General features: G+C 53.3%; 1 protein-coding gene and 1 pseudogene across 2 annotated transcripts in view; both read left to right on the top strand.

Annotated features, from left to right (window-relative positions):
* COL20A1 (collagen type XX alpha 1 chain) overlaps positions 1-1,962 on the top strand; it is a 37,544-nt gene extending 35,582 nt beyond the window's left edge. The window contains exons 35-36 of one of the 2 annotated variants that reach the window (XM_010365223.1): positions 771-848; positions 1,749-1,962. In XM_010365223.1, coding sequence (XP_010363525.1) covers positions 771-823 — 53 coding nt within the window. In that variant the 3' untranslated portion in view covers positions 824-848; positions 1,749-1,962. The remainder of the gene's footprint in view (positions 1-770; positions 849-1,748) is intronic. The other variant, XM_010365224.1, reaches the window with a different exon arrangement.
* Positions 1,963-7,416: 5,454 nt separating this feature from the next.
* On the top strand, positions 7,417-7,534 carry LOC115893000 (annotated as a pseudogene).
* Positions 7,535-13,759: the final 6,225 nt, after the last annotated feature.

The raw sequence follows: 13,759 nt of genomic DNA, 5'->3' as shown, positions 1-13,759 counted from the left end.
GCTGGAGCGTCGATCTGTGTCAGCACAGCAGCCCCTGCTGGAGACACCACTGTCCAGCCTCTGGGGTGCTGGGGTGAGGACACGGGGCTTCCCTGAGCCCACACAAAGCCAGTCGTGACGCAGAGGTCAGCCTCGGCCTGGCCTTCCAAGGCCCTCAAGGTGACCCCTTCCCCAATCTTCAGGAAACACGAGCTGCCTGCTTAGGGCCACCCAGGAGGGCCCAGCCTACCTCCCATCCTCCCTCCCTCCCTCCTGGCCTCTCATCCTCCTGGCTACTGCTTCCCCCGCCTCTCCCCACCCAGCGTGGAGCCGCAGGCTCCCATAACCTTGGTGCTCCTCCTCCTCTGAGGCGGCAGTGGTGGGTCATGACTCGGATGCTGAGATGGAGGAAAGGCTGATTTGGGAGCTGGAGCTGGAGAGGGTCGTCCATGTGGAGGACAGACAGGGAGATGACCCAGCCAGACGAGGACTGAGTTCTGCACTGGCCGGGGCAGCAGCGGCTAGACAAGGGTGACAGGCACTGTCACAGGGCCCCCACCTGACGCCTCCCCACCTGGCCATGCCCCCCCAAACCTGTCATGGAGCCCAAGGGGTACCTGTGTGGGGCACAGGGACCTGGCACGCTGCTGTCCCCCAGATCTCAGCCTCCATCTGAGGACCAGACCTGCTGCCTGTGCCCAGGGAGGGGCCCTGGCACCCTCTGTCCCCGTCAGAATAGGGCCCCAAGCCACTGCATTGCTCCATCCTCACATACCCTCCTTTCCTCGCAGGGGAGCCTGGAGCTGGTGGTCAGACAGGCAGCCCTGGGCAGCAGGGGGCCTAGCACCCAGGGCCTCTGGGAGTGACAGGTGAGCCCCTGCTGCCTGCACCTGCCAGGACTGAGGGCATCCAGGAAGGAGGAGCTCCTGAGGGGCTGACGGGTGGGGCCATAAGGCGTGGGGTCCCCGGGCGTGGGGCCACAGGGCGTGGGGTCCCGGAGACAGATTGGCATGCCAGGAGCCTGCTTGACCTCATGGGCTGCAGAGTTGCATGCTGGGACGGAGGAGGCCCTGACCAGGGTATAGTGCAGCAGGGAGAGTGGAGCTCAGGTGTTTGCTCAGTGGGCACCTGGTCCAGGTGTGGGGAAGCTCACAGGAGTCCCAGGAGGGGCCTGTGAGGCCCCGGGTATGTCGATGAGAGAGGCAGGGTGGGGGCCATGGTAGCACCAGGTAACCTCTGCCTTCCTCAGGAAGCACTGGGCAGGCAGCCCCTGTGTGCAAACTTAGCTGAGGGGCTGGTCCCAGGAGCAGGTGTGGGGACAGGGTGCAGGTGGGTGCAGCACAACTCCAGCCTCAAGTAGCTTCAGGGGCCAGAGTGTGGCACGGGGTGTGTGACCTGGGCCCGTGAGGGGCCGGTGCCTTTGAGCGAGGGGACTCGGCAGGGGCTAGGAGGGCTGAGGAGCACAGGCAGGAGACTCAGGGGCTCCTGGCCAAGCTGGGGCAAGAGGGCAGCTGCCTGAGATGCCTGAGAGTCAGGACAGAGCCCAGGGCTAAGGACAAGCAACCTTGCTTCTCCTTCACAGACCCATCAGAGAATGACCCTACCCACAGCCCTGCCCACAGTCCTGCCCATCCACAGCCCTGCTGGACGCAGCATGTGGAAACCCAGGATGCAGGCTCTCCGGGTGGCCATAGTACCAGGCACTGGCCCGGAGCCGGTATCCAGCTGTCTTCAGCCTTTCAGATCTGTCCGCCCTTCTCTCCTGCCAGGACATTTTCTGCACTGTCCCGAGGAACCCTGCGCCTTCCTCCCTGGGTTTGTCTGGACACCAAGAGTGACCACATCCTGGAAAAGCCAGGAGAAAAGCTCAGGAAGCGCCTGCAGGTGGAAGGAGAGGGAAGGAGCAGCCTTGGCCAAGGCCCACCCCACACCCTTGGCTCTGTAGCATTTCCAAGTTCAGATAAACCATCGAGTGCTCACCCACCCAAGCGAGGGGGGAGTCATTTCCCTGGAGGGTGTCCCCCACCCTGGCTCCGTGCACCCCACCTTGAGGCCCTGCAGCTCCAGCTGCAGTGGGGAAGGGGAGGGGCTGGGCTGATGGTAAATCGGGTCCAGGAGGGCAGCGGTGCCCCATGGCCGTCTCACTAGCTCTCACACAGGCTCACCAGCATGCCCCACCCCTTTCTCTGGGCCTCATCAAAGCCTGGCCGGGACCCTGCAGACCCTCCTCACTCTGCGCCTCACGCAGGCAACAGACGGCTCCACTGCTGGCCCACCGGTCACCTGCATGGTGGCTCCTGCCTCAGAAGAGCACTCCCACCCTGGCCCCAGCACCTTTGCATCTGGGAACAGGCAGGGTCCTGCCTGCCTCATCGTCCCCTCTGTCCCCAGCCCAAGAAGGAGTTCAGATCCTGTGTGTGAGTGGCCACCCCTCACACACCCAGACCTGTGCTGAGTTCCTTGTGCAGGGCCATTGCTTTGAGACTTGGCACCATCAGCCCCTGGTCCTTAGGGTCTCAGAGCAAGGTCATCCCTCAGCAGGCTTCCGACCTGTGTGCTCCTCAGCACCTCTGCCCAGGTCTCTCCCAACCATCACAGACCCTATGAGCCTGGACTTCCTGCCTTATCTCCACTGTGTCCCAAACAGCCTGGGGGCAAGCTCAGAACACACACCTGGGCTTCTGGGCCTTGTGGCCTGGGGAGGTGAGGTGGGAACTTCTACTTCCTTTCCAAACAAATATTCAGTAACTAGTCCACTGTTACCACTTAGGCAGCTAAGCAAGATAGGTGCTAGAAATGAAGAGGGAACCCATATAATTGAGGAGAGAATGAAAAGTATTAAAAAGGAACAAAGACCCTTGATATTGACGGAAGGAAAACCCACCAGGTTCCCCAGTGCAGCACTGCATGCACCAAAGCATACCCCAAAGAGGTGAGTGCAAAACAGCTTCAGGGCAAACACTTTGTCTGTGATTCAACCGTTCCAGGAACTGACCAGACCTGGAGACCAAATGGAGAGTGATAGGCAGGGTCAGCAGGATGGGAGAGTGCCTGCCCCCACAGGAGCTGCAGCCCTGACTGAGGCCAGGAAGCAGCCCCAAATGCCAGCTCCCACTGCAGCATGAGGACAGAAACAGACCACTGAGAATTCCCAAGTTCTGTGGACAAGTCAGAGGTCAAAGAAGTCAGGTGGTGTCAATACAGATTTTGCCCTGAGGGACAAAGAGAGCATGTGGCCAAAGTAGTTGCAGGTAAAGCAGCATCTGGGGAAGAGTCATAGCCTTCAGTGCAGGTATCAGACACAGTTGTTGAGAGCAGCAGCCCAAGCCAGCCCCTCCATCCTGCAGGGAGGACACCTAGGTCACTTGACTTCTGCTGGGGAGCTGAGTTGCTTCAGATTGTGTGACCAGTGACACAGCTTGATTGCACTCACTTGGTTTCTCTAGGGCTGGGAATTAAATGTCTCCTGCTGAACTGAGAAGGCTCTTTGAGCAGTGGAGTGAGCAGGCTTTGTCATGAGGCGGGAGTGGGGCTAGAATCAAGCCCAGAGCCCACAGGACATCCAGAGCCTTCCAAAGGAGCCCCTCTCCTGGGCTCTCCAATTTGAAGGGACTGGGCACTGGGTGGCTCACGGAGACCACGCTGGCAGCTGGGAGGAGGCAGCCTGGCTGGGGGAGGGGAACCAGGGTCACTCCAATCCCCGCCAACCTCTCAGCTGCCCTACCCCCCCACCCTGCTGACGCCAGTGACGAGGCTCAGCCTCAAAATAGGAGTCCGGGTACCTTCAGGAAACTGACTTCATGCTGGAGGCCAATTAAAATGGCACAGCAAAGGCAGCAGCCAGCTGGTGCCCAGGCCGCTTAGGGACAGGTTCCTGAGGCCCCACCCACTCCAGCCTGTGCAGTGAAGCTGAGTACGAATCAAAGGTGAGGACAGGCAAGGGAGCTGAGAGCAGCCCCTGGATGCAACGCACCGGCCTGGCTCCTCTGTTTACAGGAAGGCAGCCTCCCTGAGACCCAGCCGAGCTGGGCGTTTCCCATCAGCCCTGACTCCACCGCATCCCTCCGGGTTTTTAGGAGCCCCCGGGGACTGAGCTGAGGCTCACGCTCCTGGCCAGAGCGCCGGGCTCCTGGCAATGTCTCCCCGGCTCCCTTCGTGGCCACAGCTCTCCCCTCCAGAGGTCCCTCTGTAGTGGGCCTCAGTTCCCTCTCCACCCCCAGAGGCAGCACAGCTTCAGCCCTATGCAGTGTGGGGGCTCCAGAAGGAAATGCAGGGAGGGGCTCGGTCTTGCCTGGAGCTCATGGCCTTAGGTGCTGCCCCCGTGTCACCCCCATGCCCATGCAGTCCAGGATGTTCAGCTGAGGCCACGAAGGTGGTGTGATGCGAGGCTGATCTGATGCAAGCTCAGGCCACTGAGGTCACGGGCGTTGTGGGGAGGTCATGGAGTCTCGGATCTCATGCCGGCGCCACAGGGTCGCCACAGGGTGGTGTGGTCGTGTGGACTGTAAGGGGCCCTGCAGCCACGCGTATCTGACTTGCCCTCCCCAGGTCTGCAGGCAGTGCCAAGTGACTCTGCCTGAGGCCCCAAGAGCAACCCTGGCAGCTCCAGGCCTTCACGCCCCCCACAAGAGCCACCTGCAAGGTGGGAAGCTGGGAAGAATGGCTCAGTGATGAGCTCGGAGGGAGGGGTGGGCACAGCCCCCAGGAAGGCAGGTGGGTGCAGGCCTGGGAAGAATGTGTAGCAGGAGGCAGGGGGTGCTGTGCCCACAGGACCACCAGGTGAGGCATGTCCACCCACAGAGGATGGCTCTGGCCCAGGCAGTGTCAGAAACGGGAGCTGAGGAAACCCAGCCCCAATTGTAGAGGAGCCTGCCCTGATGCCATCTGCACCTGGGGGGTGAGGTATGGCTGCCAGCCCCTTTATCTACCAAGGACCAGGGCAATGGCGACGGGAGAGCTGGGACACGTGAACCCACACATGCGCACACACCAGGGCAGACGGTGGGGGAAGCCAGTGTCTGAAGATTCAGTTCATTTCTTGGGGAAAGGCGTGGAACATTTGAACTTGAGCCAGAACCCAGAGACGATTTCATAATACAGCCCACCATCATGATCTGATGGTAAGCACAGAACTCCCTGCCCAGTGGAGAAACACTCTCCTCTCACATGTATGGAATATCCACACACTGACCATGAACTCGGCCACAGAGAAACCTTACATTCCAAAGGATCATGCTGTTAGGAACTCACTCACTCACTGATGAAACTGGAAAAACAACCAACAATCACAAGCTAAACAATGCCTCTAGAAGCTAAAAGACACACCCGTGACTCCACAATAATTCATGGGTTAAAGAGAAAAAAGGAAACGTGAAGATACTTGTAACCACATAAAGATGGATGCAGCACCATGTCAGAATCTCTGTGCTGTAGCTAAAGTGGTACCTAGAGGGCAATTTATAGCCATAAATACAGTGCTTTGTTTTGTTTTTTGTTTTTTGAGACAAGGTCTTGCTCTGTCACCCAGGCTGGAGTACACTGGCATGATCTCAGCTCACTGCAACCTCTGTGCCACCCTGGGCTCAAGTGCAAAGTCCTGTGGGCAGGAATGGACACTGAGAGAATCCCAGGCTGTTTGGCCATCCTTGGCATGTAGCTGGTCTTCATCAGAAGATGGCTGCTGCTCCAGGAGCTACACCTCACTGGGGGGAAGGGGTGGGGGTCATACTGGGTGAAGAGCAGCAGCATTAACAGGAGTCCCGCTTGGAGACGGCTGCTTGTACCTAATGACAAAGCCTGCAACTCTCCTTGTCCAGGAAACAGACGTTTTAGCTGAACACACGCCCACCTCCCACAAAGTGATTAAATGCATCATGTAGGGCTCGATGTGGCTTCAAGTAACAACAATAACAGGATAAGAGTGACTCAGAGTGTGGAAGTGACCCTGTCAGAGGCACGGGGAGGCCCTTTCTCTCGGCTGGCTCTGCATCCTCCACACAGGACACTGCCACGGGGAGGCCTCTTTCCCTGGGCATCCTCCACACAGGACACTGCCCTGGTCTCCGCTGCTGGGTCACCTTCCACCAACAGGAAGAAGAGAAGGGAGGAGAAGAGCTGGCCTGGAATCGGGTCGTATTCCAACAACAGGAAGAAGAGAAGGGAGAAGGGCTGGCTCAGAACCTTGAAGGGCACATTCCAAAGATGTCCTTGCCACTGTCAGCTACATCCCCGTGGCCAGACGTCGTCCCACAGCCAAGTGGAGCTGCAAGAGTAGAGCCTTTTCTGGCTCCTCCCTGAGGCAGGAGGGGAAAAGGGAGGGTGGGGCCAGCTGTGGGCCAGCCACAGGGAGGAAGGCGGCCCCTGTGTACGCAGGGCTCAGTGAAGTGCATCTGGCCTGAGAAACGAGAGGGCCACCACAGCGCTGGGGCAAAGAGGACAAAACCACAGATGAAGAAGAGGCTGAAAACCAGAGCCCGCTGACCCATTTGACGCCAACAGATCTGCAGGCCCAGGTGAAACGGGCGTTCAGGCATCCACATTTCCAGAAGAGTCACCACAAAGACTCCTGGAAATAAGATGGTCACTAACAGAGGCTCCTGCCCAGCGAGACGCCAGGACGGGAGGGAGCCCAGCAAATCCAGGATCTGAATACAGAAGCTGAGAAACCCTGAGGATGACTCAGGCCACCCTGTGTGTGCACGTGTGTGCGTGTGTGTGCATGCACGCATGTCTGCATGCCCATGTGTGTGACAGTAGCCCACAAGAAACCATTACATGACAATGGACTGTCTCCTCCCCAAATCTGTACACACACACACGAGGCATGCATTTGCAAACACACACCCGTACACACACGTACTCACACATTCGTGCACGCACAGCGCTGTTATCCATGTTGAGGGGACGTATTCACAAGGGAAAGTGAGGTATCCGAGATCAAAAGCTTTGGGAGAGACAAACCAGAGAATCTGTACCAGGTAGAGAAGAATTCATGTTTGTTCTCTTTGGTCTATTAATTTTTAAAAATTGTAATCTCTTAAAGAGGCAAGGAGGGATATCAGTAACATGACACCAGAATTACAGGTATAAAGGAAAACCAACTAGGCATATGATGTGTATAAAACAAACGAGAAATTTTAAAAGTGGAGCTGTAAGATCAGGTCTGAGACGCCTCCTGGGAGGCTTTGGGAAAAGATAAAAAGGAAACAGAACAGGTAAGTGTTAGACCCACACGACGGGGGCTCTACGAGGAAAGAAACAGCAAGAAGTGGGGAATGGTGAAAATAACTGGGTTTTCTGAAGATTTGTGCATTAGAGAAAGATTTAAGATCTCAGATTTAAAGGGCTCAGAATGTCAAATGGAGTGAGTTTTTAAATGTACCCTTAGGTTCCTCAATGCCATATATAATGCAATACATAACGATGACGGAGAAAAAAATTCTTTTAAAAATCTTTAGTACACATACTAAAATTGGAACGATACAGAGAAGATTAGCATGGCCCCTGTGCTGGGATGACACACAGTCAAAAGAAAAAAAGAAATAGAAAAATCTTTCCAGGGGAAACCTGCAGCCCAGACTACAGAAGAACCAGGGGCCAGCAGAGGAGACGCTGGGACGGTGGCTCCACAGGGTTCAAGAAAAATGCTCGTGTTTCATATCCAGAGAATTATCACTTAAATGAATGAGACAAAAATACATTCTGAATCCCAGCGTGTCAGGAGTCAAACACAAGATGTTCTCTGAAAATACCACTGGAGGAAGTATTCTGCAAAAAAGGGAAAATGATCAAAAATTATACCAGATACCTGGGAAAATCCACAGTCAGTGTAAAACTTAGTAAAGTTCACTATGAACCAAATAATCAAGCCCTTCACCCCAGACAGATCAGGTCTGTGGCAGTCCAGAGCTGAAATTCTAGGTTATTCCAGTGTGGCCAGCATGGGGGAGGCCAGAATTCCTGAAGGTACGCTGGGGTTCTTGTTTTCTTTGGAGGTGGGAGGCATTCTTCAGATCAATATACTGAGCTCTTGAAAAACATAAATGCTTGCTTTGAGTTAGGAGCAGTCACCAGGGAATGTGTAGCTTCCAGAGCAGCTGACTATACCAGTTTTTTCCCACAGAAGGGATGGAACGTATTTCCACAACAGCAACAAAAACCACAGAGATGGCCTATATATCCCGCTGTAGTGGAAATTGCAATACCTCTCACTGATCGAAGGGTGAATTCTCCAGATGGCATTTAAAGACGACATGCAGCTTTCTGCTTCCGGCCATGGTAGAGCCATCCTGGGCCCGTAACAACCGCAGAGTTGGGCAACACGCTCGCGACACTGTCTCCAGCCACTTCCACAGGAACGGAGACCAGACAATGAGCCTCCACCCTTATCTCACGCCAGACACAACAGTTAGTTCAAAGACTCTCACCTAAACACCAAAGCCAAAACTACACTTTCCAAAAGGAAAAAGCGGAAGATCACGTTTACAGCCTTGGCGCAGGCAAAGGTTTCTCAAACACGGCACACGAAGCACTAACCGTTAAAAGGAACAGAAGGAAAAAATTTTGTCAAAATTCAAAGCTTTTCTTCAAAAGACAGCATTAAGAAAATGAGGGCTGTCAGAGGCAGAGAGGACATACTCTGACCACAAGTCCTGGACGGAGGTTTTATATCCAGAATGTACACAAAACTCATACAACTCACTAAAAGCAGACAATCTGATAAAACAATGGGCAAAATATTTCAACAGACCCTTCACAAAAAGAAGACATACGAGTGGCTTGTGAGCACCTAAAATGATCAACATCCATCACCAGGGAGGCACATATGAAAATCACACTCACTGCAATAGCTAAGACACTGCGTGCTGGTGAGGACGTCGGGGCGTGTGGATGCTCCCGCCACCCTGGAAGACAACGTGGGGGCCCCTTACAAAGAGAAAATACAGGCTGGGCGCGGCAGCTCACGCCTGTAATCCCGGCACTTTGGGAGGCCAAGGCGGGTGGATCACCTGAGGTCAGGAGTTTGAGACCAGCCTGGCCAACGTGGTGAAACTTCGCCTCTACTAAAAATACAAAAATTAGCTGGGCGTGGTGGCGCACACCTGTAGTCCCAGCTGCTCGGGAGGCTGAGGCAGGAGAATCGCTTGAACCCAGGAGGCGGAGGTTGCAGTGAGCCGAGATCGCACCATTGCACTCCAGCCTGGCATCATAGCGAGACTCCATCTAAAAACAGACAGACAAAACCAGAAAAGTACAACTATCCTATGCCCCCAGCAATTCTACTAGGTATTTGCCCCAAAGAAATGAAAGCAGGTGTCTGCACGAAGCCTGCGTGGGAATGTTCACAGTCACTTTAATCAAAGGAGGTCCAGACTGGAAACAATCCACATGTCCATCGATGACTCAACTAATTGCAGCAAATCCATAAAGATGAGTGAATTACGTCATATCCACACAGACGAGTGAATTACGTCATATCCACGCAGACGAGTGAATTACGTCATATCCACGCAGACGAGTGAATTACGTCATATCCACGCAGACGAGTGAATTACGTCATATCCACGCAGACGAGTGATTTACGTCATATCCACGCAGACGAGTGAATTACGTCATATCCACGCAGACGAGTGAATTACGTCATATCCACGCAGACGAGTGAATTACGACATATCCACGCAGACGAGTGAATTACGTCATATCCACGCAGACGAGTGAATTACGTCATATCCACGCAGACGAGTGAATTACGACATATCCACGCAGACGAGTGAATTACGTCATATCCACGCAGACGAGTGAATTACGTCATATCCACGCAGACGAGTGAATTACGTCATATCCACGCAGACGAGTGAATTACGACATATCCACGCAGACGAGTGAATTACGTCATATCCACGCAGACGAGTGAATTACGTCATATCCACGCAGACGAGTGAATTACGACATATCCACGCAGACGAGTGAATTACGTCATATCCACGCAGACGAGTGAATTACGTCATATCCACGCAGACGAGTGAATTACGTCATATCCACGCAGACGAGTGAATTACGACATATCCACGCAGACGAGTGAATTACGTCATATCCACGCAGACGAGTGAATTACGTCATATCCACGCAGACGAGTGAATTACGACATATCCACGCAGACGAGTGAATTACGTCATATCCACGCAGATGAGTGAATTATGTCATATCCACACAGATGAGTGAATTACGTCATATCCACAAAGATGGATGAATGAATTACATCATATCCATGCAGATGAACGAATTATGTCATATCCATGCAGATGAATGAATTACGTCATATCCACAAAGACGAGTAAATTACATCATATCCATAAAGATGAGTGAATTGCATCATATCCACACAGATGAATGAATTACACCATATCCATAAAGACAAGTGAATTATGTCCATTCAACAACTTGGGTGAATACCCCAAGGACTAAGCTCGGCTTTCTTATCTTGCCCAAATTCCTATCAAAGGGGTCTGGGGAGTCATGCCCTACAAACCATCCATTCTCACCAGATGTGCTTTATTTGACCAGTCTCACTCTGGTGTAACATTATGAGGCAAGGAAAAAAAAAACATTTTACGCCAAAATATATTTCCTTGCCATACCTTGAAATTGCCCTGCAAAGTCTCTTGTGGGAAAAACCCACATTCTATAGAGAATCCCCTTCCCCTTTGTTTTCCTTCCTTTCCAGATCCAGGAGATAATCAACTAAGCGCCAGGCACCCTTTTAGGTCCAATAAGAAACATTTTACAATCTGCTGTCTCTGAAGTCTGCTGTCTGAGAGCTTCCTCTGCACCAATCAAACTTGGTCTCCACAATCCTTTATCTCAACCTGAACATTCCTTTCCATTGATCCCAGGTCTTCAGATAAACTCAACCAATTGTCAACCAGAAAATGTTTGAATTCACTGTGAATTGTCCCACCTTTCTGAACCAAACCAATGTATTTCTTAGATGTATTGATGTCTCCTGCCTCCCGAAAATAGATAAAACCAAGCCGTGCCCGACCACCTTGGGCACGTGTCCTCAGGACCTCCCGAGGGCTGTGTCATGGGCCATGGTCACTCATATTTGGCTCAGAATAAATCTCTTCAAATGTTTTACAGAGTCTGACTGTTCGTCTACAACCCCGAATGCCATGCTGTGTGACAGAGGCTGTCCACAAACACACCTGTTCCACTGACATGAAGTTCTAGAACATAACAGAAATGATCCACAAAGCTGGGAATCCTGTCAGCGGTTTCCTGGAGCGCAGAGGGTTTTAGCTACACAGGGACATGAAGGAGCTTTCTGGGTGACAGAAACGTTCTGTGTCTGACTAGGATGGTAGTTACCTGTTGTCTGCAAGAAACCCTCTTTATATGTAATGAAATGGAACAGTAAGGTTAAAAGGAGAGACTAGAAAAGGATCTACCAACAACTCTCAAAAGATGGCTGGAGTGTCTGTGTGATGATGAGAAAAGGAAACTTGAGAGTGTGGAATGGTACGAGGGATAGAGAGGCTGTTCCATAGCGAGCAGGTGTCCCCACCGTGAGAACACAGTAGCCCTGAACGTGACAGCACAGAGCTTCCAAATACGCGAAGCAAATGCCAGCACGCCTGCGAGAAGGGGTAAAGCCACGATTCTCCTTGGTGACCTCAGCTCCCCTCTGAAGCCTCCTACACCATGTAGACAGAACACTGGCCTGGGTGTAGAAGGCTTGAAAGACACCTCAGCAGGCAGGACCTGGCTGGCATTTCTAGAACATTCCCTGAAGCAGAGCGGAAGATGTGTTCTTTTCAAGGCTGCGTGGAACCCTGATGTGGACAGACCATATGCTGGACCCAATAACAAGCATGACAGATTTGAAAGCACTGAGATTAAATGGAATACTTCCCTGACTCCAGAGGAATTAAATTAGAAATAAAAAATAGAGATTCAAAACCCTGACAAAAGATAATAGGCGCATCATAGAAGAAACTTGGACAGTCGACAAACGTGTGAGAAGATGCCCCACCTCTAATAACTAGAGAAATGTAATTTAAAACAGAGCGAACTGTATTCCCACCGGGCTGGCAAAAATTAAGAACCCTTGGTACAGGGGAGAGAATCGGAACCCTGAGAGGAGGTGATGTCAATGCAATCGCGCTGGCAAACCCTTCGTCAGCAGCTCCTTGAGCTGACCATGCGCCCTTCCTTCCCGCTGCTGAGCCGGAGCTGCTGGGTCTGCCTCCGATGGAGACACATAGGTGCCAAGGTCTGTTCACAGCAGCCACGAGCTGGCGACGGATAAATAAGGTGGTGCCACACGGCGGAGCCCACAGCACAGCGAGCAACAACCCGGGATTGGGAGCCGACAGATGGGCACACCTGGCGCGGCCATGCACAGAACCCAGGGCTAGCAATGCCAGGCAGAGGTGTTGGGTGACCTCAGGTGGGTCGTGGCTGGCCGGGCTGAGCAGGGGATTCCCGGGCGCTGGCTCTATGCACACATTCAGTCTGTGAAAGAAATGCCTTGTCATGCTGCCGAGGATTCATATGCACGCTGTGTACGTTACCCCGCGAGGCAGGCAAATGCCAGGAAATGTCAGCTCGGATTAGCGCAACGGGAGCGCCTATCTGCAGACGGGGAGTGTAAACGGCACAGTGACATGGAAAGCATGTTGGCGTTATCTCCTAAAACCCAGTGCAAACCCCTGACGATTCCACTGCCAGGTATTCTGTCCTAAGCAGCGAGCTTCCAACCATGGGTCAAGAAATCAATTCTGTGGGTCACACCGAGCCTTTCCTACAGATTGAAACAGAAGAAACTTGAATAGAAAACACAGGGCACAGCACACATGGTGAAGGTGCATTTTACTCACTGCAGTCTGTGCACACGGAGAGCACATTCCAGGGCTTGGCAGACATTTCCTGCAGAAGGTGGGCAGCCACACCTGGACTCAGTGGGCCACACAGTTGGTGGAACTTGGTCTGTGGGGCTGGCTGGGCCTGCGTCCCCAGGTGCTATGTGTGCTGCCTGATCCAGCATTTCTAGTGCAAAGTGAAAGGACACCTCTGCTCCGGGGGGCACCTGCTAACCCAGCAGTCCCGCAGCAGCTGCATGCCCTGGAGTGTCCTGGGCCCAGCCATAACTTACAAGGGAGCCTGAGTGACAACTCCGGAGGCCGATGCCATTGAGAGAGTACCATGCTTCCTGAGAGGAGGGCCACGTCACCCCAGGCCGGGCCACACGGGAAGCACCCAGCCCGGTCCGGAGGCAGGAAGGGGCTGGGAAGCCCTGGCCGGGGCCTTCGTTGGGGCCTCACCTGGGAAGGACCGGGCAGGGTGGTGTGAGCAGTTGCAGAGGGGCCGGCGCCCCACAGGCTTTGAGCTGCAGCAGTGTCTCCCGCTGCCTGGTGCCCGGCTTGCGCAGGGCAGGAAAACACTGGCTTAGCGTGAGACTTTGATAGGGAGTCGGGGGACACAGCCCTGGCAAGGTAGGCTCTGGGCAAACTGTCCACCCCTGGGAAATAACTGGCCCTAGGAGGAGCAGTCCTGGGTCTGAAAGATGTTAAAACATTAACAGATACAGCAAATCAACATACATAATGGATAGAGTGCGGGACCATCCGTGTCCCTGTGTACACACCAGCACCTCCGTTCCTAACCACTGCCAGCTTCAAACAAAGTCCACTAACAGGTGATGGACAAACTATGTCTTAGTTTATTCAGACAGAAGAACACTGCTCTTTACAATTAAAAACGAAGGAACACATAGCAATGA

This window comes from Rhinopithecus roxellana, chromosome 13 (genome assembly GCF_007565055.1).
Source record: "Rhinopithecus roxellana isolate Shanxi Qingling chromosome 13, ASM756505v1, whole genome shotgun sequence".
In the NCBI taxonomy this organism is placed as follows: domain Eukaryota; kingdom Metazoa; phylum Chordata; class Mammalia; order Primates; family Cercopithecidae; genus Rhinopithecus; species Rhinopithecus roxellana.
This window is presented reverse-complemented; position numbering and strand designations above follow the sequence as displayed.